We start from the raw sequence: 26222 nt of genomic DNA on the forward strand, positions 1-26222 counted from the left end.
CGCCCGCACGCACCGCTGCTCCTCGCTCCACAGCGGCGGCGGCAGCCGGCTGCGCTCGTCGTCGCCGGCGTCGTCGCCGCCGCCGCCCGTCATGCGCGCCAGCTCCTCCAGGTAGGCGTCGAGGCAGTCGAGCGCGAGCATCGTCAGCCGCCGCGCCGTCACCAGGATGCTCCGCACCACGCACGCCTCCACGGCGGCGCGGTCCAGCCGCTTCGGCGCGAACCCGGCCGGCGACGCCTTTTGGCGCGAGCCGTGCCGCAGCGACTCCTCAATCACCTGCCGCCGGAAGGAGGCGATGCCGGGCGCGACCGGCCACGGCGTGTACTCGGTGTACCCCGGTGGGAACGGCCGCGCGCCGCACCGCAGCAGCGCCGTCTGCCGCATCAGCACCTGCACGTGGTCGCACGCGCAGCTGCCACCGGCCAGCACGCGCTCAAAGACGTCGACCGCGCACGTCCCGTGGTCAAAGAGCCGGTACGCCGCTGGCGAGGCCCGCAGGAGGCTGTCGAGCGTGGTGAGGTCGGGCACGTCGGAGAGGATGTGCAGCAGCAGCTCGTAGGGCAGCTTCTCAAATGCCATGATGGGATAGCGCGAGCCGAATGCAGACGATGATGGGGGGTTGGTGAGGAGAGGAGAAAAAAGGGGGCTAGTCTTGAAGTTTGGTGCGTAATAATGGTGAGCTTACATGGGTGCCCTTGGCTTATCAGATCAAACAAACACCCGGATCTTCGGCCGACCGATAGCGCCGACCACCGGAACAGGGGTCGCTGTCATGCCGACCCAGTAACGTGATTAAAGTGATTAAACTCTGTGGGGATTCTTCTTGGCTTGATTGATAAGATTGAATTGATTACAATTATGAGTCAAGTATCCTTTAGCAACCACCGATGAATTCCCTCGACCCGAACGATCAAGGCCCGGTTGACCGAACACAGCCCTGCTTAGCGGGAACATTGCCTAGCCGATCACTGAGCCAACTCAGCGCGCCCGCGGCCCCCGAAAACATCAGACCGACATGGTCCGCGTCGGGCAGTCTCTGGTACTGCACCGTGGCCCCTGCGGCGCAGTACGTGTCGACCAGCCGGTCCGTGTCGGCCACAGGGCTGATCTGGTCCTTTGCGCCCTTGTATATATAGATGGGCGTCGAGGGGGTGGCGTGGCCGGGGTTGTTGGCGTCCGTCACCGTCTTGACGAGTGCGCTGTTGAAGACGTCGGGGTCCTTGGTGTAGGAGAAGAGATCCTGGTTGGCAAAGGTGAGCACGTTGGCGCCGAGACACTGCGAGCTGATCTTGGTGATGACGTCGACCTTGGCCGGGATGATTTGGCTCGCGACGAGGGACGCGACCTCGGGATACTCGACGGCGAGCCCCACGATGCCCGTCGCGATCAGCCCGGCAAAGATGGTCTTGTTGATGGTGTAGAATACGCTGAGGATGCTCGGGACCGTCCCGCCCAGGGCGGCTCCCACAATCTTGAGCTCCGGCGCATACGTCGGGTGCAGCTCCGCGGCAAACTCAGATGCCAAGCTGCCGCCAGAGTAGCCCCAGAGGGCGACGCGCGCGTCCTTGGACAGCTTGACCGCGTCGGCTTGCAACGCGGCCCGGATCCCGTCCAGGACGGCGTGGCCGGCCAGGGTATTGGCCAGGAACGCCGACTTGGGTCCGAGAAAGTCGGGCACTGCCACGTACCAGCCCTTCTTCAGCGCGTCGCCGAGGTGGCCCAGCTCCAGATTGCTGACGAGGGTGCCAAAGGGGCCTCCCGAGTCGGCGAAGTACTGCATGACGTAGGACGGGGCGCAGTTGAGGTACGCGGCGTCCTCGGCGAACTGGTACGACAGGAGCTTGGTGGGGTCCGCGTTGTTGCGCGGGACGAGGATTGTAGTGACCGTCGCCAGCGGCTCGCCAAACGAGTCCGTCGTGCGGTAGAGCAGCTGATAGGCCGCGGACACGCCGGACACGGCCAGCGAGGAGGGCACCGTTCGGTTCCGGAGTATGGTTCCCGGCAGCGCGCACTCGTATCCCTCCGGGGGCGTGTAGAAGGAGTCCTTGGTCGGCTGGACCGGACCAAGTGCAGCGCTCGGGCTGCCGCAGCAAAGGGCCACGGCAAGGAGAACAGTCTGGCGGAGGCCGAACATTGTGGCTGCTTCGGAGAGGCGGGACTGATGAATGGACAAGAGACAACGAGCGACGATGGGCAATGTTGTTGTTTTTTAACCACCGGCTTTGTAGCGCGTCCCTACTTATACATGTTTCATTGAGTAGTCTATTCCTTTTCGCACCTTAGGCTTGCAGTAATGGTACACATGTAGCACGAGCTACACTAGCTGCGAAGCCATTCGAAAGGACTGGCCCCTGTTGAACAATTGACCAGTCATTTTTATAGAAATGAAGGACGGCGATCTGCAAGACAATTTAAACTCTTAACTATGAAGCCTTATTCGCAAACTCATGCCCGAGCGGGGCCGCTCGAGAACAAACAGCTGCGACCGAGGAGCACAAGTCGAGACATATGTATCCATCGTTGCTTGTAGTCCGTCCAACAAACCCCAAATTGATTTATTACCAGGACTTTGTTACTCGGCAGCTAGTGTGGTCCACGAGCTAGCTTGTGAAATTGTCTTCATTGTCGTCTTTGTAGTCGTTCTTTCTGTACTTGCTTGCGAGAAGCTTCATCCACCAATCATGCCTTCTAATACACTTGGGAGCCTCCATGCGCGGCGACCAACTGCTCCCACGACACAGCGTCTTGATACAGGAGCTTGGCCACCAAGCGGCCGTCCCACAACGCGCGATGCGGGAAACTATATGTGCAGCGATGGGTGATGTCTGATCGCCTCGTCCCCAGGATCGCCAAAAGCATCGTTTTGGATCCAGCGGGGGCCAAGTGCGGCGACTGCGCTTCCAGGTGTCGCAAATGGTCGCGGACAGCTTCCCTAAAGTCAAGAATGACTTGATTCTGCTCATCCGTAATTCCGGGAAATGTAATCCATTCTGGCGAGACTGCCAGCCGCTCCAACGGAGCCGTGCCAGCACCGCTCCAGTCTAGGACGCCCGTCAGATTGTACTCGTCGTCGAATAAGAGGTTTCCATAATGCAGGTCAAAATGACAAAGCAGGAACGGGCCGTGCACTCGGTCCTGGACGATGATTTGGGCCATGGCCGACTTGAGGACCCAGCATGCGGTGCGCCACTCGGGCTCCTGGACATGTGCCTCGAGAGCCTTGCGGTTTTGGTCTTGCCTGTGTCTGTAGAACCATTCAAGCGAGGCTGCCGGTGCTGCTTCCGTATCCTCGTTTGGGATGATTTCGGGGGGCCCATCGCAGCGCTCCCCGCACCAGATCCTTCCTAGCTTGTCAAAGGACAGATTCTGAAGCTGGGACAGAACTTCTGCCAGTTGCTTTGACACGTGTGGACTGTGTTTGGCTGGCACATGGCCTGCCATAGTGGCACCAGTTGTCTTCCCTTTGAGATAATCCATCAATATGTAGGGAAACCCAAAGGCGTTTGACGCGGATGCCTCAAAGGCAAAGACGTCGGGTACTGGAATCATCGTCCGCTGGCGCAGGGTTCTTAGGGTCGCGATTTCACTCAGCATACTCTTCCTTTCTGCTTTGGCATTCTCGTTGTCCAGTACGGAGGCATGGCAAATCCGAGCGATCCAGATGACGCCGTCGGAGAATGCGATTTTGAACACGACATTATTCATCCCAAAGGTGAAAGCGTCCGTGCTGATAGTGGCGGAACCGACATTTGCAAATTCAGCACCGCGTGCTAAAACTGCAGCATCTTCAAGTCGCTCAAAGTTGGCAGTTTTGAGGACTTGGCTAATCTGGTGATGAAGCTTGTTTGTGGTGGGCTCCAAGTCATCGACTGTAGACCAAATGGCGGCGCCGAGGGTTGACATTGCGGTCACGTCGCTGCGGTACTGGAGGAGAGAAATAATTCACAAGATTTGCTTGCTCTAGTAAGTGGCAATGAAGAAGGACGGATGCTCCTGAACTGAGCGCGCTGAATGAAAGATGACAAGGAGCTGGCAGCTGGCAGCTGGCAGCAACCTGTGTTGTGGGGTATCTTGTGCAGCTGGCAGCTGAGGCAGTGTGATGCCCTCAGCATCGCCTGTAGGGATCATATTGAGGTGAAACTGGAGGAGCGCTCCGGCATATGATTTATCCAGTTTAAAGGTCAATTTTGTTTTTCTTTTTTTTACAAAGAGTCTGCCTCTGATGCTCGGGTTAAATGCAGGCATAAACAGGGAAGCCTGTGCGGCTCCTTGGACGACCTGACAACCTGAAGCGTAGCTTTCTTTCTTTCTTTCTTTCTACTTGGCCGTTTATAAGGGCACTTGGGAAAAATACCTAGGGTTTTTTTTTTTTTTTTTTTTTTTGGCTCACGAGGCTGTCCATATTGAGTGGCCATCTTCTGGTCTGGTCGATTTCCGAAATACCTCGGAGTGACCTCACCGACCGACCGGCTCCCTCTTCAGCCAAATCTTAGAATAGCAATGGTACTTGCCACCATCAAAGAAAACATGGCTTTACCGGATTTTTTTCAGAGGGCTAGTTGATGTGCATTGCCGAGGTTGGCTGATCGCATCACCCCATACGAGGTCATGGTATCGATCTACAAGACGGATGTCAGTTCACTCGCCACTACTTCGAAAAAGTCGGTCATAGATTGAGAGGTAAAATATATTAAAAACAGGTAATATCACGCCTAAAGCTCACTATCTCTCAGTACTTGGCATAACAAAGGGCAATACTCTACGCCGGTATTAAAATATGCTGCCAATGTCCATGACATGTCTGACCAAAAGAGGCCCGATCACGAAACATATCCCTTGCCAGATTCGTACGCCACGCCTCGCGGTTTGAAGCGGACCATCAATTTTGGCTTCCGCCACATGACGTGTAGCTGGCTCTGTCCCGCCCAGTCGAGCTTCTTGTCCACCAGTTCCATGTCGTATTTCCACAGGAGCTTTGCGAGGATCAAATTCATCTCCATGTAAGCGAAGCTAGCCAATGTCAACGTTTATAACCAAGGAAAGACACTCCAATGCAGCCGGTGCTTGGTTCGCTTACTTTTGTCCTAGACAGCCTCGCGGGCCTAGCGAAAACGGCTGGCTTGCTTCCTTGACGTCTTTACACTCGGCATCAATCCAGCGCTCGGGTCGGAATGTGTCCGGCTCAGCAAAGTTTTCCTCGCTATGGGTCAATGTCCACGCATGCGTCGCGATTTCAGCCTGACGAATTTGCGTCAAGGAACACGTCAGTTTTGTCATGTTGCTCGTCTGGATGGGGAGAGGCTCCCATCTGATTTCAGAGGCGGATGCCTGAACAACTTACGCCTTGCGGAACCCAGTATTTGCCAACAAACATACCGGGCGAGGTTCGCGGAAAGCCACTAGAGCCGGGCGCGTAGATTCTGAGACCTTCGCTGATGACAGCCTGTAAGTAAGGAAGCTGGCGAGCTGCTGTGGCGCTGATGTCCTCGTAAGAGGCAAAGTGGCTGACAACTTCGGCCTGCAGTCGCTGGAGGCAGGCAGGGGACTTGAGGAGGTAATACGTGGTGGCGGCCAGGAATGTACTTGTCGTCTCGCCCCCAGCAATGCTGTTGAGTATACTTGGCGTTAATGGAACGTCTGAAGAAAAACCTTCAGTGAGATGATACGTACGTCAGAGTCGACACGTGCGCCGTCATTTCTTCACGGCAGATGTTGCCTTCGTGGAAGTTTTTGACAATGATGGAGACAAAGTCTTTCCGAGTTGACTTCTTCTCCAAGCGTCTACGGCTGTTAGCCTACAAGTCCATCTGTCATTAAAATGCATTATTGTAGGATGCAAGCACATACTCGGCAACCTTCTGGCGGCTGAACTGCGAGTTCTTGTTTTGCATCGCCAGCGTAGATGGGAAGAACAGCCTTGCCAGAGTCGCAACAAAGGGCAGACGGCGAAGGTTGTCAATGAGGGTGATAAAGTACAGATGATTGACAATGATTTCGCACCAGAAATGAGGTTTGCCTGTTGTTTTCATCAGTCAGCGGGACCTCTGGTGGTTTGGATTGAGGGAAGGAAGAGGGGGAACTCGCCGGCCTGCACGCTGTTAAACGATTGCCCAAACGCCATCTCACCCAAGACATCAAATGAAACCATTTCATACCACATGGTCATATTGAGACCCTCAGAACTGGTGCCGTGACTACCCATACGCTCGACAAATTCATCAACCACACCAGAAATGATGTGCTCCTGGTCCACTAGAGACTTTGTGGCAAAAGCGGCAGACAGCATCTTGCGCATCTGGCCGTGCTTGAGGGGATCCCGCTCGCTGCCAATACACCGAGAGCCAAAGCCAGCCCCGTAGATATCATAGAATTCGCTTTTGATGGGGGTGGGCGTGTTTGTGCGGTGGCCGTAGATGGCTTTCCAGGACTCGACCGAGGAGAAGTAAAGCTCGTTGGGAGAGATTCGCACGACGGGGCCTTGATTTAGACGTTTCAGCAAGGTGAATGGGAGAGCATTTTAAGCAACAGAGTGTGGCCTCTTACCATACTGGCGGTGGAGGTCTTGGATCGCGAGATGCAAGGTGCCTCGTTGGGACTGGTAGATGCGCCAGATGAGTCCCGACCTCCCGAGAAATGGGCCAGGAAAGCTGGCGAGCTTGTGAAAGTAAAGATTGTAAACGGCTGATACTAGCGCGTAAAATAGAGTCTTTTATCAAGTTAGTTGGCAATTGGGATCCTGTATGATAAGTGGCCACATGCCGAAATAGTTAGTAGTCCGAAATAGTCAATGGTGCGAATAGCACCAGTGGCTAGAACAACTTCGGTGTACGACATTGGGTGTTAGATTGAACAGTCTAAATCGTGAAAAAAACAAAAGGCAATTATAATCCGTGCTTTTACTTGGTATTAACGAAGACAAAGTCAGAGAAGAGTGAAGAGTCTATGTGTGTATCCCCACGACAGCTAACCGGGCTTTCCTATTCCGGCCACACCGGCCTGGCCTCTATACAGTAACTATAAGTGAGACTTTCCCCAACCCGCAGCAGCAGACGATACTATAGTAACAATTAATTCAATCATCTCAATTAATTACTTTAGTCTCAAGGCACGTAGCGATTCTATTTACTACAATTCTATCTAGTGTGATGCTGGTAGAGCCGTAAACTCTGGTGGTTTAAACACCTCCTGTTAGCGCTCGTCCCACAGGTCGTCACTAATGTTACGTCCTGTCAGGGTATAATCGCGAGCCTGTGATTCCATCTCCTTCGCAAACAGCCTGTTTTTCCTGTTGTGCCAGTCCACGCTCTTCCACTCCTCTCCATCGCGGCCGACAAAGACGGTGTCTGTCTCTGGACGCATCAGATAGACGACGGTCAATTTGACCTCGTCCTTGTGTGCGGGATGCGGGATGACTCGATGCAAGGACGAGCGCAACACCTTTTGGGACAGAAATTCCACAGAGTCGCCAATATTGCAAACCGTATGGCCAGGGCGCGGCTCGATAAACATCCATGTCTTGTTGCGCGGGTGGTAGACTTGCAGTCCACCGACGTCAGAAAAGACCATGGATAGGCTGCCAATGTCAGTGTGCGGGATGTGGCCGACCTTGTCAGACTCGGGCGTGTAGGGTAAATATTTGAGCAGGCCCAACGCTGTAGTCGAGGGCCGGTTTTCCCGGTGGTGGAGTGCCAAATTCTTCTCAGCTGCATACTCGAGAGAGCAAGACAAGCTGTCGAGGATATGACGGCCCATGTGAGCCAAATGCGTGTTGATGGACTCGACAAGCTCACGGTTCTCCTGGAACATCTTGGGTCCATGGATGGGGCTCTCGCGTGAAGCGACACTCAAGGCGTGCTGGAAAATCTGACACAGTGTTGGCCGAGGAAGAAATTGTCGAGATGGCCACTTCCGCTGCAACTTACAAGAAATCCCTCAAACCCATCCTTCTTACCTGCCACAGGTCCAGTCTGTATGCCGGCAGGCTTATATCTGTCAAGATGGTTAGTTTACTTGTTCGAATGCATGCCCGGTTGTGAAAATACGTACCCCATGATGGTTTCTTTGCCATCTTCGTGGTCCTTGTTAACCTCCCATGCATCCTTCTGCTCTTGCTGCAGGCTAAAAAACTCGAGAGCAATTTGCTTCACTTGGTCAATCTTTTGCTCAAGATCTCCCGACGGGTGATCGCGGATATCGACATAGAAGAAGCCTAGATCTGTGCTTGCATCCAGTAGCTTCATAGTCGTGGCCGGATCGCCCGCCAGGAGCTTGCCAATAGAAATGGTGGTAAGCCCTGCATCCATCGCCGTCAGAGGAGGCTGCTTGCTTTCATCCGAGTTTGCAGTCATATTGTGTACAGTTTATGAAGAACGGTGAAGATGTGACTTAAAGATTCGCTCCAAAAAAAAACATGTCGAGTATCAAGCACATACTGATCCTCCGGTCGCTCTCGGAGAGGCTTCGTTACACTAAAACGCGGATTTACCCCGATATGGAAACCTCCGTAACCACCAAGCAAGATATCGCCGTAGTGTTGCCTCATTTGACCTGCGCTTGCTACGCACCCCGGTAATAATCGTTATAATATAGAATAAATTTAACACTTACTAAAATGAGAGTATAAAATAAGATGGTGTCTTGAAAGCTTGTTAGGTATAGCGCCTATAAAATGCAACTATGAGTGTAGCTAGTAAAAAACCTCGAAAGATGCTATATCCACTGGTCTTGAAATGAAAGCGAATAACTGTATCAGTGATATTGCTGTCTCTCTGAAACTGGGCATCAGTGTCATCAAGATTCATTTCAATCAAGATATCCGACCCCATGCCATTCTCACAAGCATCTTCACCACCCTGAACACCAGCTGCCTCGCGGTTGAACTTTTATCAACAAGTGAGAAACATGTGTCCGCTGCAATCACCTTCGTCGGACAGCAGGATAAAAAAATTGCAGATATAGAGGCGAGTCTACACGGATACGGCGTGATTCAGGTGCTTCGGAAGATGGCAATCCTCGTTTTACAGGGCTTTAATTTGGTGAAAACAACAGTTGTCGCAGGGCGGATGCTGTCAATCTTGGAGGAAAACGGGGTAATCGTCGATATGACGACAAGAGGTGCTTATTTCCTGGAAACCATTTCGAACAAGGAATATTTACTAACGAGGGCGTTAGTGGTCGGAGAAGACAAAATATGCTGTGTTATAAATGCCTGCGACACGGCCCGTGCCCTCATTTTATTGCGCAGTCACTTTGACGAAGCTTCTGATTTTACTGGTGTATAGAAAGTTGTGCCTTCGATATTCGTATCAAGTAGTCGACAGAATTCTATACTTTTTTAGTGATTCCCATTTTCCTCCATGCTATTGTAGCACGGGACTCTGGTTGTCCTTTACGTCGAAGAGAATGAAGGTGTGGAATACAGATATTTGCGCTACTATAGCATCAAACAAGCAGACAAACCGACAAATTAAATAACCAAAAGGACGTGGGCAGACTGAGGTATAAGAGTAACTTCCCCAGAGGGCACAAGGTGCGAGTTATTGAGCTAGTCTAACGAAGGCACTGCCGTGGCGTAAATCCTAAGCCTCAGCAGGTGCAACAAAGTTGTATCGCAGGGTAGTCACGCTCCACTGCTCATTCCCACTAATTTGATATTCAAGGCTCTTGATGTATTTCAGAACTTTAGGGCTCAGTGTACGACCGGAAGCCAGCTTCTCAACAAGGACATCATGCTGAGCCTCCCACTCGCGACAGAGTACCCAAAGAACACGTTTGCAGGCAGAATATGGCAGCGAAGTCTCCTTTGAGAGGACCTGAACCGCTGAACAAAGGGCGGAGCCCTCAGGGTGGCCGGTGAGGTACGTGAGATGTTCTTTGTCCCAGCTGAGGATGTCGTTGACGACAGACAGATGCTTGGCGCAGTTTTTCTCAATCGGCTGGACAGAGTCAAGTTCTTCGGGAGTCAAGCGCAGTTCCATACTAAATCGGCCTAGAGCGCAGAGAAGCCTGAGTGATTGTGTCAGTTTGACGGTCGTTGAAGATGAATGTGCAGGAGCTCTCACGCCTTTCCGACGTCCCTCTCGCGGTAGACGAGGTACTCGCCCATCTCACCGATACTGAGACGGGCCTTGTCTGTCTGCGCTCTCATGAATGTGAAGACGGGTTCGAGGATATCATCTGCAAGCTCCTTGTCACAGGCACGCATGTCCTCCCACAAGTCATACATCATCCACTGCGCCGGGACTGAGCGGTCGGGCTGGACGTCACCGCGGACAATTGGAATCAGGGCGTTGTTATAGGCAGCACCGCTTTCGAAGGACATGTCTTCCAATATGTCTGACCATGCACATTAGCTTCATCCAACACACACTGGTAGGGCACAACCACCACCAGGCTGACGTACCATCAATGAGGAAAAGAATTGTAAGGAGCTTGCAAGCATGGTGAATTCGGTCTTCCTTTGCCAACGGAAAATAAAAGCAAGTAACGCGAGAAAAGCCAGCGGCAAGAAACTTCTTCCTGGCCTTGGCTGTCTCAAACGGCCAGTGCTTCAGAAAGTATCCATTCACTTGCTCGCTGACCTCTGTCTCCAAGGGGTGCAGCTTGTACACCAGACGAGATGGAGGGGGGGCATAGGCAGCGTCGTTTGAAATGCTTTCATGGTCGGCGGTGACAGGTTCTGGTCTTGAGCCCACAAAGGCGAGTCCTACCTAGCCTTGCTGTCAGTGAGTAGAAAAGACTTTCCAGTGAGTAGACCATTGTGTTGGACATGACAATAGTTTTTGCAGCCAAGGAGCGACCACATGGTATTCTTCATAAATACACGGATATAACGCGCAAAGCTGCATTGTTCCCAAACGGCCGAGCGCCGACGTCCAGAGCACTCGGAACCGCCACTGGAGTAGACCATTTTTGGAATTACCGACTATCGGTGAGACGGATTTGGCCTCGTTCTGCAGAATCGCACGTGACGAACCTTTTTGAAGCTTGCAGTGCTGCTTTTCACATTAGTACGTCGTCTTGTATGTTCTGTGCCTGTTGGAGTTGTGCCACCAGCCAATCATCTACTCACGGAAAAAAGAAGATATGACATCACTTAGTTTTACAATCGACGACATTCCTGATCTGACTGGGAAGCGGGTAATCATCACAGGAGGATCCTCTGGTATTGGCCGTGCTGCTGCAATTATATTTGCACGCAAGGGGGCTTGGGTTCTCAACCTCGACACAAAGCCACCCCAAGACAGTGGTTCTCACAACGTCGAATACAGAAACTGCAATGTTACTAGCTGGGAAGATCTCAAAAGTGCATTTGCATATGCTGGGAATGTCGACATTGCCGTAGCCAATGCTGGTATAGCAGAGGGTTCCGACTACTTGACCGATGCATTCGGTGCTCCCCCGGCCGATTTACAGGAGCCAGACTACGAGCTGCTCGATGTCAATCTTCGAGCAGTCTTCAATGTTACCAAATTGGCTCTCGCCAGCTTTCGGCAGAGGGAATGTCTAGGCAGCATCGTCATCACGGCAAGTGCTACCGCGTATGCGCCGGAACAGTGTCTACCTGTATACAGCGCCACGAAGCTCGCAGTAAGTAAAACTTTATTTTACCATAAAAAGAATGGCGATATATTGAGCGTGGAAAGATCTTTGTACCAGTCGCTTACGATGCTAAACTTACTAACAAGAGGCCTAGTTGATTGGTTTCGTTCGTGCTCTGAGATCCGCCGTCGCACGCGAGGGCATCACGGTGAACGCAGTCGCCCCCGCGGCCACCCTGACAGATTCGCTCCCTGCGAACCTGGCTGCGCCGATTTTGGCGGCTGGCTTACCCATCAGTAGCGCAGAGTTTGTTGGCCTCGCCCTGGTCTACTCTGCGGTCGCGACGCAGCCGGGCATGGTCGAGCTCTACGGCAAGGATGCGGATGAGCTCAAGACGAAGCAATCGAGATGGAATGGCCGCACGATTCTGACTTTGGGGGAGACGTACACGGAGTTGGAGGGCCCTATTGCTGATCTCAGGTCCCAGTGGATGGGAGAGGATAATGCTGCGCTGACTCGGCTGCAGCAGGCGTCGACTGATGCTCGGATGCATACTAGTGTTGGCCTTCTATGATTGGTGAACGGTTCTAATATTAAACATTTGTTTATTTGATACACTACGAGTGTATAGAAAATTTTGTCAACCGAACTTTTGTGCCGTTCGGATAGTCATGGGTGGCCGAATAAGGGCCATGCTGGCTACCCCAATGCTGGCTAGCAGTCCATGTGTACGATGGCTTTTCACGTTTTTCGCAATGGTGATTTGGGTTCAATTATGGTGCCAAGGACAAGAAGAAAACCATGCAAGATAATGATCCCTCGTCTCACGCACAGACAGGGCGCACTTTGACCATCAAAGCGGGACTTTCCCAGAGCGTGTGCATTCTGGCGTCCCTTTGCCAGTCCAAGCTTGGGTCTGCCAGCTCCAGATCATATTTGTAAATCACCTTTGCCATGGTAGTTTGCAACTCCATCCAACCAAGGCTATTTGCATCATGATTAGCTGCACGTCCAACATGCGACGCTCATGTGTCTTTCGAGCACTCACGTTCTACCTATACAGACCCTGGTTCCGTAGGAGAATGGCTGGCTGGCCTCGAGGTCATCGGCCGAATTTGGCTCTAGCCATCTGTCGGGATTGAACTTCCATGGATCGGTAAAGTTCGACGCAGAAAGACTTGCGGCGAGCGGGTTCGTCGACACAGTCACCTGCCACAAAGTTAATCATAAGCAGCATCAATATGCGGCAATTATACGTACACCTCCCGGAATAAAATGTCCATCAACAGTTGCACCTCCTTTGGGCACTAGGCGGGGTAGTGCAAGAGGGACGGGCGGATATATGCGCATCGCTTCCTGGGAAGCCGCCTTCAGGTATCGTAGCGGCGCGACGGAGGCCATTTCAATCTCTTCATAGCACTTGAAAGCGGATCGTACTTCTTTCTGGAGCCTTTGGTGCATATCAGGGTTTTTGAGTAGGTAATAAGTCATGCAAGAAAGAGCAGTAGCCGTGGTTTCGCTTCCTGCAATGCTACACACCACCTGTCAGTAGTCGTTTGAAAAGGGCATTCCTCACCTGTGTTTTTCTTTTCCTCACTTACACAAAATCAGACGAGTGTGCCGCAATTTGAGAGTCGGAAATGCTGGCCACTGCTCGCGCTTCAATGATTTTCGTCAAGAAATCTGGTCGACCGGATTGTTTTGCCAAGCGACTGCAGTGCCTCGTTAGTTGATCGAAACCGAGTCAAAATGGCGTCAACATGTCGTACTCTTGGACGAGATCCATGGTGTACTTTTGATGCAGACGATTCTCTACGAGTAATTTGTTGATCATGCCCCGGAAGAGAGTTTGAAAGATGACAGCAGGGAGAGGGAACCGCCGAAAACAATCGGCCAACGCTCCGAGGCGCAGGCTCTTTGTAACAATGGTAACCCAGAAATGCTCTTTACCAGAGGCGATCCCCCCAAAGTCCCGACCGAATGCTAGACTGCCGATGATGTCAAAGGTAGTTAGGTGGTACCACATGGTTAGATTGATACCTTGTTTGCCCTGACCTGTCTCTCCAATCTTCTTCACCAGGCGGTCAATACATTCAGCAATGATTGGCTCCTGCGATTTCATAGACCGATCGGAAAAGGCGCTGCTGAGATACTTGCGCATCTCCGCATGGCTCTTGGGGTCGCGCTCGCTCACAATGGAGAGGGATTCGGCGGCAAAGTTGCCGCCATCGTAGAATGTACTCTTGACAAACGTGTCGACACCCTTTCGAGTACCGTAGATGTCCCTCCAAGAGCTAGCTGTGTTGAAGCTGAGCTCATCAGGGGCAACACGAACCACAGGCCCTAGAGACTTGTGTCAAGAGCTGTCGCCCGTAGCGACTGTCTTTGGATTTGACACTTACCATACTTTTCGTGCAAGGCGAGCTGACGATACGGCTGGCGCCCACTCATAAAGTTCCATGAATAAAGCGCCTATCGTTCGGTCTCTGGTAAGCTCACAACCGAGCTGGATGGTTTTCGGGCTGCGGTATATACATTACTGAAGGAGGCAGATACAGGACCTGGGAACTTTCGCAGCGGATGCGTCACCCAGACAATGAGCCGGTAGAGTACCGCCGTGGCGACGACCTATCCTCGTCAGCATTCGCTCTTGATCTTATAATGATCAGCTTTGATTAGCACGCAGAAAAGGTATTACCAAGATGAAGAGCATCACATTCATAGTAGCTGTAGCGGTCGTGCGTGTATGTATGGGCGTGTTTGGTTGTCTGTGTAGCAGTCAAAAGCTTGAATACACCATCTGCACAAAACCCCGGGCCTGCCTTGGCGACGCCGCAGATATTCTGAGAATAATACTGGCACAGTACCTTGCATGAGAAAAACAAAGAGGTACATCTGCCGGGGTTTCCAAAATGGAATTTTGAAGCGCACGCTGAGGTCACCTACAACGACTGAATCTGGACAAGAGACATATGACGATGCCTTGTTGACAATTTTTTTTTCTCACTTTTTATCGTCAATTGTCATCTCACCGCGAAAAAGAAAACAGGAGAAAACAACGTCGAAAGGAGCAACAGAGCATGTCCTGTTCTACAGCCGGGCATGGCTGTTGTCAAGACAGGCAGGCACGGCTCCCTCCGGCAGTGGCCTGTTTGGGCGAACTCCGGCTGTAGCAAGGCTTTACACCTACTATGTGGTGTGTGTGTATGGCACGTGGGCCCACACCACTACTAGATAGGCAGCTAGAGTAGGGCATAGCCTAGGAATATTATCTTTATTCTAATACATATACTAATAAATTAGTAGTAATTATATTAAAAAATCAGTATAACTAGAAGTTCTATTAAAAATTATTAAACTATTATATTATTATAACCTAATTATATTAAAAAATAAATTATTATAACTTAGTTATTATAACCTAGTTATACTAAACTATTAAATTATTAGAACCCTTATTATTATAACCCCTATTAACTAGGAAGTATAGCTAGCTATATAGACTAATTAGGATATATACTATAAGATATATATATCTTAGTATATATTACTTATTACTACTTAAAAATAGAACCTATATTCTCTAAGCTAAATAAAGTTAAGTTAATATATTTAACTAATATAATTACTTATTAAAGATATATAGTAAACTAGATTAAACTACTACTAGTAATCCTAAAAGTAGAGGTAATAAAACTCTTATAGTTATAAAAAGTCTAAATTACTATATATTATCTTAAAGATAGAATAACTATTAAGTTAGCTAAATAGCTAGTATATAAGCTTATCTTATAAGATAACTAAAGGCTAGTAGTAAAAACTATACTATATTATTAAAGAGGATAAGTAATTAACTTATTATAAAGTTAAAGCTAGGTATCTTTACTATAGTTTAAAAACTATCTAGGCTAAGGCTATACCTTTTTAATAGATATTAATAGATAAGGTAGTAGTAATATCTAGCTATACCTTATAGTAGACCTAGATATACTTATTAGGATTATCTTCTAGGTAGTAGCTAAGACTTTAGTAGCTATACCTAAGGATATAATTAATTAAGATACCTTCTTAGTATATAACTATAGGTTAATAATAAAAGGCTTATAAAAGGTAGATATTAGCTTCTTTAAGTCTAAATTATAATATCTAGACTAGAATAGTATAGAAACTATTATAATAGGTAATAAAGATATTCTATATATTTATATATATATATTTACTAACTAGCTATTAGTATATAGCTAATTATATAAAGAATAGGCTATTTAAAATATTTAATATACTTACCTATATAGAATAGCCTTTTAATAGTATATAAATATACTTATAATAAATAATAGATAATATATACTTTATATACTAATATTAAATATCTATATAGCCTTTATTAATTACTTTAAGCTATTACTTTTTAAAGTAAATAGATATTTAAAATAGGCTATCTACTTACTAGATAATACCTAAATAGGAAAAAATATAAATATATATATTCTATAAGTACTATAAGATACTTAAGTAGTTAATTAAGACCTTTAGAACTAGCTTTAGTAAGTATTTAACTTATTAGACCTTAAGATTAAGGCTATTCTAGACCTATTATTAAAAAAGACTACTATTTAAGGCTTCTTTAGAAATATCTATAATTATTAAAGTATTATTTATAATCTAGCTATAAATAATAATAATAATAGTCTTATTAATAGAGACTAGGCTTAATATAGTAGCTATAATAATAATAGCCTTTAATAGCTATAAGCCTAACTATAAGTCTTTATAGGCTATAATTAGGATAATTAAGACTAGAAAGGATATAGGCTATAGATAGGAGGAAACTAAGGTAGTTATAGTTATTAGAATAGCTTTTAGTAAGGGAATAGATATAGTAGTAGATAATAATAGTATTAACTATTTTAATAGGAAGTCTAGCTACTTACCTTAAGTAATAGGTAGAAGCTACCTTATAGTAATAATAATAACTAAGCTTTAGCTAATACTAGCTAGGGCTAGAGTTTTAACCTAGGCTATAATAGACTATACTAACCTTAGGATAACTAACCTTAGTTTAATTAGATACTATATTATACCCCCTAGGTAGCTTATTATATAGATTATTACTAGGATATAGATAAGAGGGGATATAAGGGTTATTAGGATGCTTAGAATATAGGGTAAGATATATAGTAAGTATAGTAGGAGGACCCTTTTAGATATAGTAGTAGAAGTTACTAGTAACCACTACTAGATTACTAGTAACTACTACTAGATTATAGTAACTAAACTATAGATCTTATTATAGCTATAGGCTAGGATATAGTGGAAGAGGAGAAACTACTAGTTATAAGTAACTATAGATACTAAAGCTACTAGATAAGTAACTATAGACACTAGAGCTACTAGACTAAGGAGCTACCTATTCTTTATATCTATAAGGAGTATAGCTAGGAATTTAAATTAAATAATAAGCTTTATAGCTATATATATATAGCTTATAATACTAGCTCTAACTCTACCCTTAGCTTAGCTAATAATACTACTATTACTTATTACTATATATTCCCCTATAATACTAAAGAGATAGTAGTAAGTACTAGGATAGGATAAGATACTAAAGAGATAGTAGTAAGTACTAGGATAGGATAAGATACTAAAAAGATAGTAGTAGGTATAGGACTTATAGGCCTAAGGGCGGATATAGATCTACCTATTATTAAAGCTACTAGTATCTTAGTATAGGAAATACTACTAGGATAAGTATAGATATACCTATACCTATAGCTATACCCTAACCTAAAGATCCTAGATAAGTAGTTAGATATATATATAGATATAGAAGCCTTACTAACCCTTATAAATAAGAACTAGCTAGCTTAATACTATCTAAAAGTAACCCTAGCTAGCTACCTATACCTAATATATATATATAGTATTAGACCTAAAGGGGCCTAAGCTAAATACTATACCTATATCCTACTATACTTTATTAGTATAATACTAGATAGCTAGGTAGCTATAGTACTTTACCTAGCCTAAGTGTTTATAGTACTAAAACTAAAACTAAATATATTAATTAGTATAGATATATTAGACTCCTTTAAAAATAATATCCTATTTAGCTAGGGTACTATAGTACTCTATATATACTAAGGTATATTAATCCTAGTAATACTATAAATATAAGTATAATTATAAGTAAGGAGTTACCTAGTTATAATAGTCTAGACTATATAAGCTACCTTAAGTAAAATAGTACTTATAGCTATAATATATAAAGCTAAACTAGATATTAGATATATATATAAACTATAGATACTATAGTAAGCTATAACCTTTATAGTATTAGCTAAAGCTAATATTATATAAGTACTATTATAAAATAACTTAGGATACTACCTATAGCTATACTAGGGTATTAGACTTAGCTACTTATAGACCTTATCTTAGGATATAGAAGTATATTAGGTAGAATATATAGATACTCCTATAGTATTAAAGCTAGCTAACACCTATAATAAAAAACTACCTTACTTCTAGATATAATTAGATAACCTATTTAATAGGTTAATAGAATACCTAATAAGAGTATATATTTAGAGAGGTATAGACTAATAGATATTAGTTATATAGAAGCTAGTAAATAGATATATAGCCCTTTTTATAAATAAAGGCTTTACTAAAGTCCTTAAGGATAAGCTTATATATATTAGGCTAAAGCTAGGATAGGAGGAAGCTATAATATAGAAATATAAGATTTATTTATAAAGGCTAAAGGAAAGAAGTATTATTAAGTAGACTACTAATAAGCTCCTAGATATAAGAAAGATCTAGTAAATATAAATATAAGTCCCCTTTACCTTCCTAGTCTTTATAATCTAGTAAGGATAAGGAGATAAGTAAAAGGGCTATATAGTTATAGATATTAAGACCTTTAATAGGTATACCCTTAATAATACCTACTTAATATACTACTAGGATAATATTATAATAGAATTAGTATATATAAAGTATATTATAGTAATTAATATTATATCCTTTTATTACTAGTAGCTACTATACCTTAACTTAACCTAGGCCTTCTTAATTATAACTTATATAGGATAGTTTACTTTCTAAGTACTTATTATAGGCTATAAGAACTATAATACCTATATTTAATAATATATAGATAATATACTTAAGGATATTAAGGGTATCCTATATAGTAATAATATCTTTACTAGGTTACCTACTTTTAAAGACTATATAAAGGACCTATAGATAGTATTTAGAAGCCTATTAAGTTATAATATTTTAATTAAACTAAAGAAGAGCTTTATAGCCTTTATATTAGTTATAATTCTAAGCTACTTAGTAGATACTATAGGCCTAAGTATAATAGAAGATAAATTACTTATAGTTAAGAAGCTTAAATTTCCTAGGACCTTAAAGGAACTTAAGTCCCTACTTAGCTTTATAGGCTTACTAAGATATAATATACTATATTATACTATAATTATAAAGCCACTATAGGAGTAGAAGATAGTACTTTAGAAAGTATTAAAGGCTAAGAAATAAGCTAGATAAGCTATCTAGGCTATAAAGAATTAATTAGTAGAAAATATAACTAATCCTTCTTTAACTAGAGATATAAGTATATAGTAGAAGTATAAAAAGGACTATAAGCTAGGGTATAAGGTATAGGCTAGCTATATAGCACTAGCTATACTATCTTAGGCTAAATTAGATAGCTTTAAGAGCCTTATCTAGGCCTTTACTAATTATAATAACCTTATATACTTTATAGTCTACTAAAAACTATTCTTTAATATAAATATATCTATTTTAGGTATAGGTATAATAGTCTATTATATAATAAAGGTAGCCTTTATAAAAATTACTAACTAAGGGTAGGTTATATAATACCCCCTATATATAGCTATTAAGCTTATTACCTTCTTATTAAGAACCCTCTTAAATACTAAAAAGAACTACTAGGTTATAAAGATAAAGATATATAGCTATATCTAGATACTATAAAAGCTTTACTACTAGTTATATACCTCTTAGTACCTATTAGCTATATATTTTATAGATTATAGCTTAATTATTAACCTTTCTAAGTAGCTTAATATTATAAATAGTATATCCTAATATATAGTTAATAAGAAGCTTATTAGAGCTATAGAATATATTAGCTAATTTAATATATAGGTCCTATATAGATATAATAGGGATTATATTATACTAAATATACTTAGTAGGTTACTAACCTAGCCCCTATATACTTATCTAGAGGTATTAGGCTAACTAGATAACCTCCTAAATAATAGATTAGAGCTATAGCTAGATATACCCTATTAAAGAAGAGTACTAGCTAAAGTATATATAGCTATAGACTATATACTACTAGTTTATATATTAATACTAGGGATAAGCCTAGACTTTAAAGTAGGACTAATAGATAGATATACTATAAACCCTATCTAGAAGAGGATCTTTAATACTATTAAAGTAAATAATAAACTATAACTAGATAATAAAGCTAAGCTATTATTTATATAATAGGATAAGCTATTATATAAAGTTATAGAATATTTAGATAGTTATAAAGTAAAAAAGAAGCTATATATTCTAAATAGCTATATAACTAAGCTCTTTAAATCCTTATATACTAGAAACTATAGAGGTTATAATAAGCTAGTCTATCTTCTAATATAGTTCTATATCTATAATAGGCTATAGAGATTCTATAAGTTTCTTAGATAATACTAACTATATTAAACCTATAAGAAGATATATTATATACTATATAAGAATCTATAACTACTACTACCCTTATTAATCCTCTTTTACTATATATTCTTTAACTTTCTACTAGCCTTATTAGAGTTAAAGGAAGGATATATATATATAGTAGTACTAGTATATAAGTTTAATAAGGTAGTTATCCTAAGACTACTTAACTATAAGGCTAGCTTAGTAACTATAGTAGAAGTTATTATAAATACCCTATTCTTATAAGAATAGGGCCTATTATAGATTATACTATTTAACTAAGACCTTAAGTTCCTATTAGCTATATAGTAATATATATAAAGATAGCTAGGGATAAAGCTAATATATTCTATAGTATATTACTTATAGACTAATAGATAGATAAAAAAGGCTATTTAAACTATCTTATTAGCTATCTATATATACCTAGCTATTATAATTAATATAACTAGATAGGAAGAGATACTACCTAGGCTATAATTCTAGCTAAATATAGCCTAAAATATAGTAATAAAGTATAGTACCTATAAAGTTATTATAGGCTTTAACCCTTAGGATATAGTTAATAGCCTACTACTAGCTATAGTAGCTAAACTAGATATAACTATAGTAAGGATTATAGCTTATAATACTATAGTAATAGTAGCTATAACTATAAAAAGTTATTATAACTAAAGATATAAGATAGTATTCTTTATAGTAAGTAACTAAGTCTATTTATAACTATATAGAGGCTACTTTATACCTAAGTTACTAGGATATAAATTTAGTATATAATTTACTAGCCTATTTATAATTATAGAAAGGATAGGATAGGTAGTATATAGACTATAGCTACTATAGTTATAAAGGATATATAATATAATATTAGTAGACTACCTTAAGCTAGCTTATAGATATAAGGAATAGGATATAGGGAAGCTAGACTAAATACTAGTATATATAAAGGACTACCTTATTAACTATATTTATAATACCTAATAATAAGGCTCTAGGGAATAATTCTAGGTAAGATTTAAGGATCTTAATAGTAACTATAACTAATAGCTCTATACTAAAGATCTAGGTAGATATATATCCTAGCTACTACTAGAATAGGTATAGAATAAGTAGGTATACTTAGAGTAAATATAGGTAAAGAATAAATAAAGAAGTATAGAAAATAACTTATAGTAATATAAATAGTACTAGGCGCTTTTTATACCTAGTACTATTCTAATACTCCTTATAACTAACTATATAGTCCTTTACTTTTACTCTAACTTATATTTCTACCCTTTCTCTTACTCCCCCTTTTTCCCTTCTTCCTTATCTATCCTCCTATAACTATATTATTATATACTATATAGTAGCTAATAAGCCTTTAAAGTAATATAGATATATAAGTTATAAATAGATAATTAAGTATTACCTATATTTATAATATAGAACCTAGCTATAAATCTAGCTATAAATCTAGCTAATAATTAAGTAATACCTATATTTATAACTAATTAAGTATTACTTATATCTATAATATAAGACCTAGCTATAAATCTAGCTATAAATCTAGCTACTCTAGCTAGTCTTAATAGTAATAAAGATTAGATAAAGAGATAAGCTAAATAAAAAATAAGTATAACCTTAAAGAGAAATAAGCCTAACCTAGATATAGATAATAAAATATATCTAGATATATTACTTATATAAGAAAGTAACTAATAGATTAATTAGATATACTAAATAGTCTTAAAGCTTATTAAAAGCTTAATTAATAATAACCTAAATAACTATTTAACCTAGCTTAAAAAGATATACTAAGTCTTATTAACCCTAGATAGTATAAGTAAATACCTACCTAGGTATATTAATATAACCCCCTTTAATAAGTATAGAAAGGTACTTTATAATATAGTAAAATTTATATAGCTATTCTTTAGTATATCTAATAAATACTAGTAGATAATAGTAGAATAGAACTATTTATATATAACCTCTAGTAATAAGAGTATAATAATAACTAGATTCCTTATAGCCTATACTATAACTAAAAATACCTAAATATTCCTACTATTTAGATAAATACTTATCTAGATATAAATCTAGGGTATATATAAGGTCTAGAAGCTTATATAGTATAATTTAATATTTAAAGAGTAATACTATATACTAAATATAATAGTATTATTACTATTAGATAACTAGACTAAAGTAGTTAAGGTAGTATATATAAGGTAAGTAGCTATTATTATTATTATAAGGACTAATACTATAGGACTAACTACTACTAAACTAGGGGCTTTTAAGATAGCTACTACTAAGCTAGTTATAGCTCCGCCTTAAATACTCCTATTTATATAGTTAGTTACTACTAGGGTAGCTACTATATAACTAGTAACTAGAGTAGCTACTATATAACTAGTAGCTCTATCCTAGCTACTACTCCTACCTACTAAGCTAGCTACTATTACTATAAACTAGAAGTAATATATATTTAGACTAATAGAGGGCCCCTAAGGTAATATTAAGATAATAAGTATACTAGCTAGGCCTACCCTAGTAACTACTAAGTAAGTTACCCCTATAGTACTAGCTACCTTTAAGGTAGCTACTATAAAAACCTCTAAGTTAATTATAACTATAACTAATAAGGTAGTTATTAGAAGATATAAATACTACTAATATAAACTAATACTATTATTATTATATATAATAGAAGTTATATTAATAGATTAGCCTATAGCTATATAGGTATTAATACTAAGGCTAATATAAGAACTAGTATAGGTACTAGCTAGCCTAGCTTAGTTATAGCTATAGCTAACTAGCTAGCTTATAATTATAATATTAGTAATAAGGTAAATATTAGCCTTAAAGCTAGTATTAATACTAAAGCTAATATAGAAACTAAAAGCCTAACTATAACTATAGCTAACTAGCCTACTTATAAGGCTATAACTAATATTATTCTATAGTCCCTTCCTAGACCTAGAATAGAGCTATTTATAGTTATTAGCCTAATAGTAAGAAGCCTAGGTAGAATACTACTTATAGTTTATAAGACTATAGCTAGAAGGCTATTAAGACTTAGATAATATTTTAGCCTTATAGTATATAATTAAGTATAAATATAGTATATTATAAAAGATAATAAATATTATAGAGTTTATAAAAGGCTAAAGGGTAAGGTAAGAGTATAGCTATAAGGTAGTATTATTATTCTACCTTTTTTAATATATAATAAAGAAGTATAACCTTAAGATATTTATAATATTAAGATAATAAAAAGATAATATATATTAATATACTAGGGTACTAAAGTACCTAACTATAGTAATAATAGCTATAATATAAAAAGACTATAAAGAGAAATATAATATAAATTAGATATTAGAAAAGTAATTATAAAGCTTAGTAATTCTAAAGGACTAGGCTTAAGATATATAAGGAGATATATAAGGAATTTAATTAGGAACTTTACTATTACTTTACTATTTTATAAAGATAAGGCTATTTTATAGGGATAAGAAGATAAATTACTATTAGATAGGATAATATTGTTATTATAGCTTTTAGGTATTAATAAGGATATTGCTATTTAGATAGCGGCACCTATAGTGTATATGTGTGGCATGTGGGCCTACACTACCACTAGATAGGCAGCTAGAGCAGGGCATAGCCTAGGAATATTATCTTCATTCTGATACATGTACTGACACACTGTAGGTTACAGGAAGCACCAATTTACAATTTACAGGACGCGTTTGGAATTTGCAGCACACCATACTAGAGACCACTGTAGGGTACATGAGACCCCTCTAGAGCTTACACAAACCACAGAATACATCATCATCATCCCACATACCACAATGGCATAACAACCACCATGTAAGGCACTCTTAGAGCCCTCAGAGCACGTAAAGCAGCATAGCTCGGTACTTTAGCGACCTTGGGTTGTCTTTATGTACTTTGGTATAGCCCTCTACATAGTTCTGATTTGGCTGGTGGAGCTCCCTAAATTAGAGGTAGGTACTGTAATAGCTGTAATAAGGACTAGTTGCCCTGTAAATTTCAAATCGCGTCCTGTAAATTTCGGGCCTCAACTATTAGGCCTCTATACTCTGTAGCCAACCTTTGCTCCTCGTCATGGCTCCTCGGCTTGAAATCAGGCATTGCCATCATCTTCACAAAAAGCAGACCTCAACCAGATGGCGCCACCTTGTGACGTCGCCATCACCAGCACGACACGGATCCAAGCCGAATCGCCATCACAAACTTCTTGCATTGTGCCCTTGTCGCTGTTGGACGCAACGACTGCAGAATTCGCCTTGACCAGTGCCGTTTGGTTGTTTGATCGTCCGCGGCTTGCTTCTCAGCAACCATTCGACTTGACCGCCCATCTCGCATCTACCCTAAGCACGACGTTGGATGCTTATCCGCAATGGGCAGGTCAAATCGAAGCCGTACAAACTGTTGATGGCCAGGGTCCAGCTGAAGCAACAGAGATTCCCGTTCATGCGCGCCGCTTCGGGCGCCTTTTTGCAAAGTTTGGAGACAAACGAGACCCTGGTGTTGCATTCAGTGCAGCGACATGCGCGATTACGCTTGATGAGCTGTATCCTGCCGAGCGGCGAGTGCATCACACGTTTTGGGACAGCCAAGCCTGGCTAAATCGATTCACCTCCCAAGCGGACATTGCCAATGCATTCCAGCCCGACGTTCAAGACACAAATGGCCTTCTCAAGCCTGTCATGGCTATTCAGGTTACAACCTTGGCTTGCAGCGGCTTTGCCTTGGCTGCCAAAATTGCTCACCCGCTTGCCGACATCACAGCTTTAGTCACCTTCATGAATGACTGGGCAACCATCAGCCGCACGAGTATTTTGCAGTTGGAGCGATGCAGATTATGTCCCGTATTCAATCCATGCAAAGTCGATGCTGCCGCAGCGCGCAACATTGACGCCCCGGAGCCTGCTGCCGAGGTGCTACAGCGGTCAGCAACCATGCCCATGCATCGTTACGACTGGTGGCGAGACGTCTCAGGCTGTCCCTGGCCTACGAATATTCCGGAACCATTTCAAAAAGCCAAGATGGAGGCTGCTGGCACCGCGATGCCATGGTCGGAATGGGAGACTGGCTCTCCAGTGTCATGCTCCATTGTTCGCCTCAGCGCAGAGCAAGTGGAATTTCTCTGGGCCAGCGCCAACAAGGAAAGCGGGCAGAGACTCAGCCGCCATGATGCAGTCTTGGCACATATATGGTCCTCGATAAATCGCGCTCGGCGCTTGGGCACAGATACTGGCCCTGTACACTGCGATCTTACATGTGGCGTGCGCCCGGTGCTTCAACTGGGTGGTTCCTTTATAGGGTCTCCAATAGTCATCATCAATATCCAGGCGTTGGGTGCCGAGGTTGCCGGAGAAGCAGCAAGTCTTGGTTCTATTGCAACCCGCGTTCGAGGAACAATAGAACAAGTTCTCAAGCCAGAGCCTATCGGGGACCATCTGCATAGCCTCGCCTACGAAAAGTCGCCTCAGAGAATCTGGCAGGCGTTCCTGGGCCGGCGCTATATCCTTGTTACAACCTGGGCGCGTGCTGGCGTCTACAATATCGATTTCGGATTCGCCTCGGAAATTCGCTACGTAGATGGCATTGTGCCAGATATGGACGGCATAGTGGTGATCAAGGAAGCGCCACCGATTGTTGCGGCTGAGGCGTCAGACACATCGTGGACACGCAGTGGTGTAGATGTCTCTATTCGCATTCGTGCCGAAGACATGGAGCGTTTATTGGCAGATCCGCTCCTTTTCCCTTCTTTTCCCTTGCTATGTTAGCTAAATGATCTCCCAGTTACCGCGATACAGCGTGCTGTGGCTACTGCTGTCATCTTTGTACACTGAGAAGCCCAGCATCCGCCGCACATTGCGCCATAAAGCCGGAATGACCCTGTT

At 42.5% G+C, this 26222-nt stretch overlaps 8 protein-coding genes across 8 annotated transcripts; 2 read left to right on the forward strand and 6 right to left on the reverse strand.

Annotated features, from left to right (window-relative positions):
- Positions 1 to 910: 910 nt before the first annotated feature.
- Positions 911 to 2134, reverse strand: CCM_03046 (secretory lipase, putative; the record flags this gene model as incomplete). Its single annotated transcript, XM_006668198.1, has 1 exon — positions 911 to 2134. The coding sequence occupies one exon, from the start codon at positions 2132 to 2134 to the stop codon at positions 911 to 913; it is 1224 nt and encodes a 407-aa protein (XP_006668261.1).
- Positions 2135 to 2688: 554 nt separating this feature from the next.
- Positions 2689 to 3903, reverse strand: CCM_03047 (Protein kinase-like domain; the record flags this gene model as incomplete). The annotated part of the gene is made up of 1 exon (XM_006668199.1): positions 2689 to 3903. The coding sequence occupies one exon, from the start codon at positions 3901 to 3903 to the stop codon at positions 2689 to 2691; it is 1215 nt and encodes a 404-aa protein (XP_006668262.1).
- A 917-nt stretch (positions 3904 to 4820) lies between these two features.
- CCM_03048 (Cytochrome P450) lies at positions 4821 to 6834 on the reverse strand (the record flags this gene model as incomplete). The annotated part of the gene is made up of 8 exons (XM_006668200.1): positions 4821 to 5010; positions 5078 to 5238; positions 5342 to 5606; positions 5671 to 5781; positions 5848 to 6016; positions 6127 to 6477; positions 6544 to 6681; positions 6756 to 6834. The coding sequence occupies 8 exons, from the start codon at positions 6832 to 6834 to the stop codon at positions 4821 to 4823; spliced, it is 1464 nt and encodes a 487-aa protein (XP_006668263.1).
- A 354-nt stretch (positions 6835 to 7188) lies between these two features.
- On the reverse strand, positions 7189 to 8348 carry CCM_03049 (gibberellin 3-beta hydroxylase, putative; the record flags this gene model as incomplete). The annotated part of the gene is made up of 3 exons (XM_006668201.1): positions 7189 to 7863; positions 7923 to 7989; positions 8047 to 8348. 3 exons carry the CDS (start codon positions 8346 to 8348, stop codon positions 7189 to 7191), a joined length of 1044 nt encoding a protein of 347 aa, XP_006668264.1.
- Positions 8349 to 9578: 1230 nt separating this feature from the next.
- CCM_03050 (aristolochene synthase, putative) lies at positions 9579 to 10321 on the reverse strand (the record flags this gene model as incomplete). The annotated part of the gene is made up of 2 exons (XM_006668202.1): positions 9579 to 10005; positions 10062 to 10321. The coding sequence occupies 2 exons, from the start codon at positions 10319 to 10321 to the stop codon at positions 9579 to 9581; spliced, it is 687 nt and encodes a 228-aa protein (XP_006668265.1).
- Positions 10322 to 11085: 764 nt separating this feature from the next.
- Positions 11086 to 12115, forward strand: CCM_03051 (NAD(P)-binding domain; the record flags this gene model as incomplete). The annotated part of the gene is made up of 2 exons (XM_006668203.1): positions 11086 to 11589; positions 11696 to 12115. 2 exons carry the CDS (start codon positions 11086 to 11088, stop codon positions 12113 to 12115), a joined length of 924 nt encoding a protein of 307 aa, XP_006668266.1.
- Positions 12116 to 12365: 250 nt separating this feature from the next.
- On the reverse strand, positions 12366 to 14513 carry CCM_03052 (benzoate 4-monooxygenase cytochrome P450; the record flags this gene model as incomplete). Its single annotated transcript, XM_006668204.1, has 9 exons — positions 12366 to 12525; positions 12590 to 12750; positions 12802 to 13072; positions 13143 to 13253; positions 13311 to 13884; positions 13944 to 14013; positions 14077 to 14169; positions 14240 to 14309; positions 14488 to 14513. The coding sequence occupies 9 exons, from the start codon at positions 14511 to 14513 to the stop codon at positions 12366 to 12368; spliced, it is 1536 nt and encodes a 511-aa protein (XP_006668267.1).
- A 9966-nt stretch (positions 14514 to 24479) lies between these two features.
- Positions 24480 to 26105, forward strand: CCM_03053 (transferase family protein; the record flags this gene model as incomplete). The annotated part of the gene is made up of 1 exon (XM_006668205.1): positions 24480 to 26105. The coding sequence occupies one exon, from the start codon at positions 24480 to 24482 to the stop codon at positions 26103 to 26105; it is 1626 nt and encodes a 541-aa protein (XP_006668268.1).
- Positions 26106 to 26222: the final 117 nt, after the last annotated feature.

This window comes from Cordyceps militaris (genome assembly GCF_000225605.1).
Source record: "Cordyceps militaris CM01 unplaced genomic scaffold CCM_S00002, whole genome shotgun sequence".
Lineage (NCBI taxonomy): Eukaryota > Fungi > Ascomycota > Sordariomycetes > Hypocreales > Cordycipitaceae > Cordyceps > Cordyceps militaris.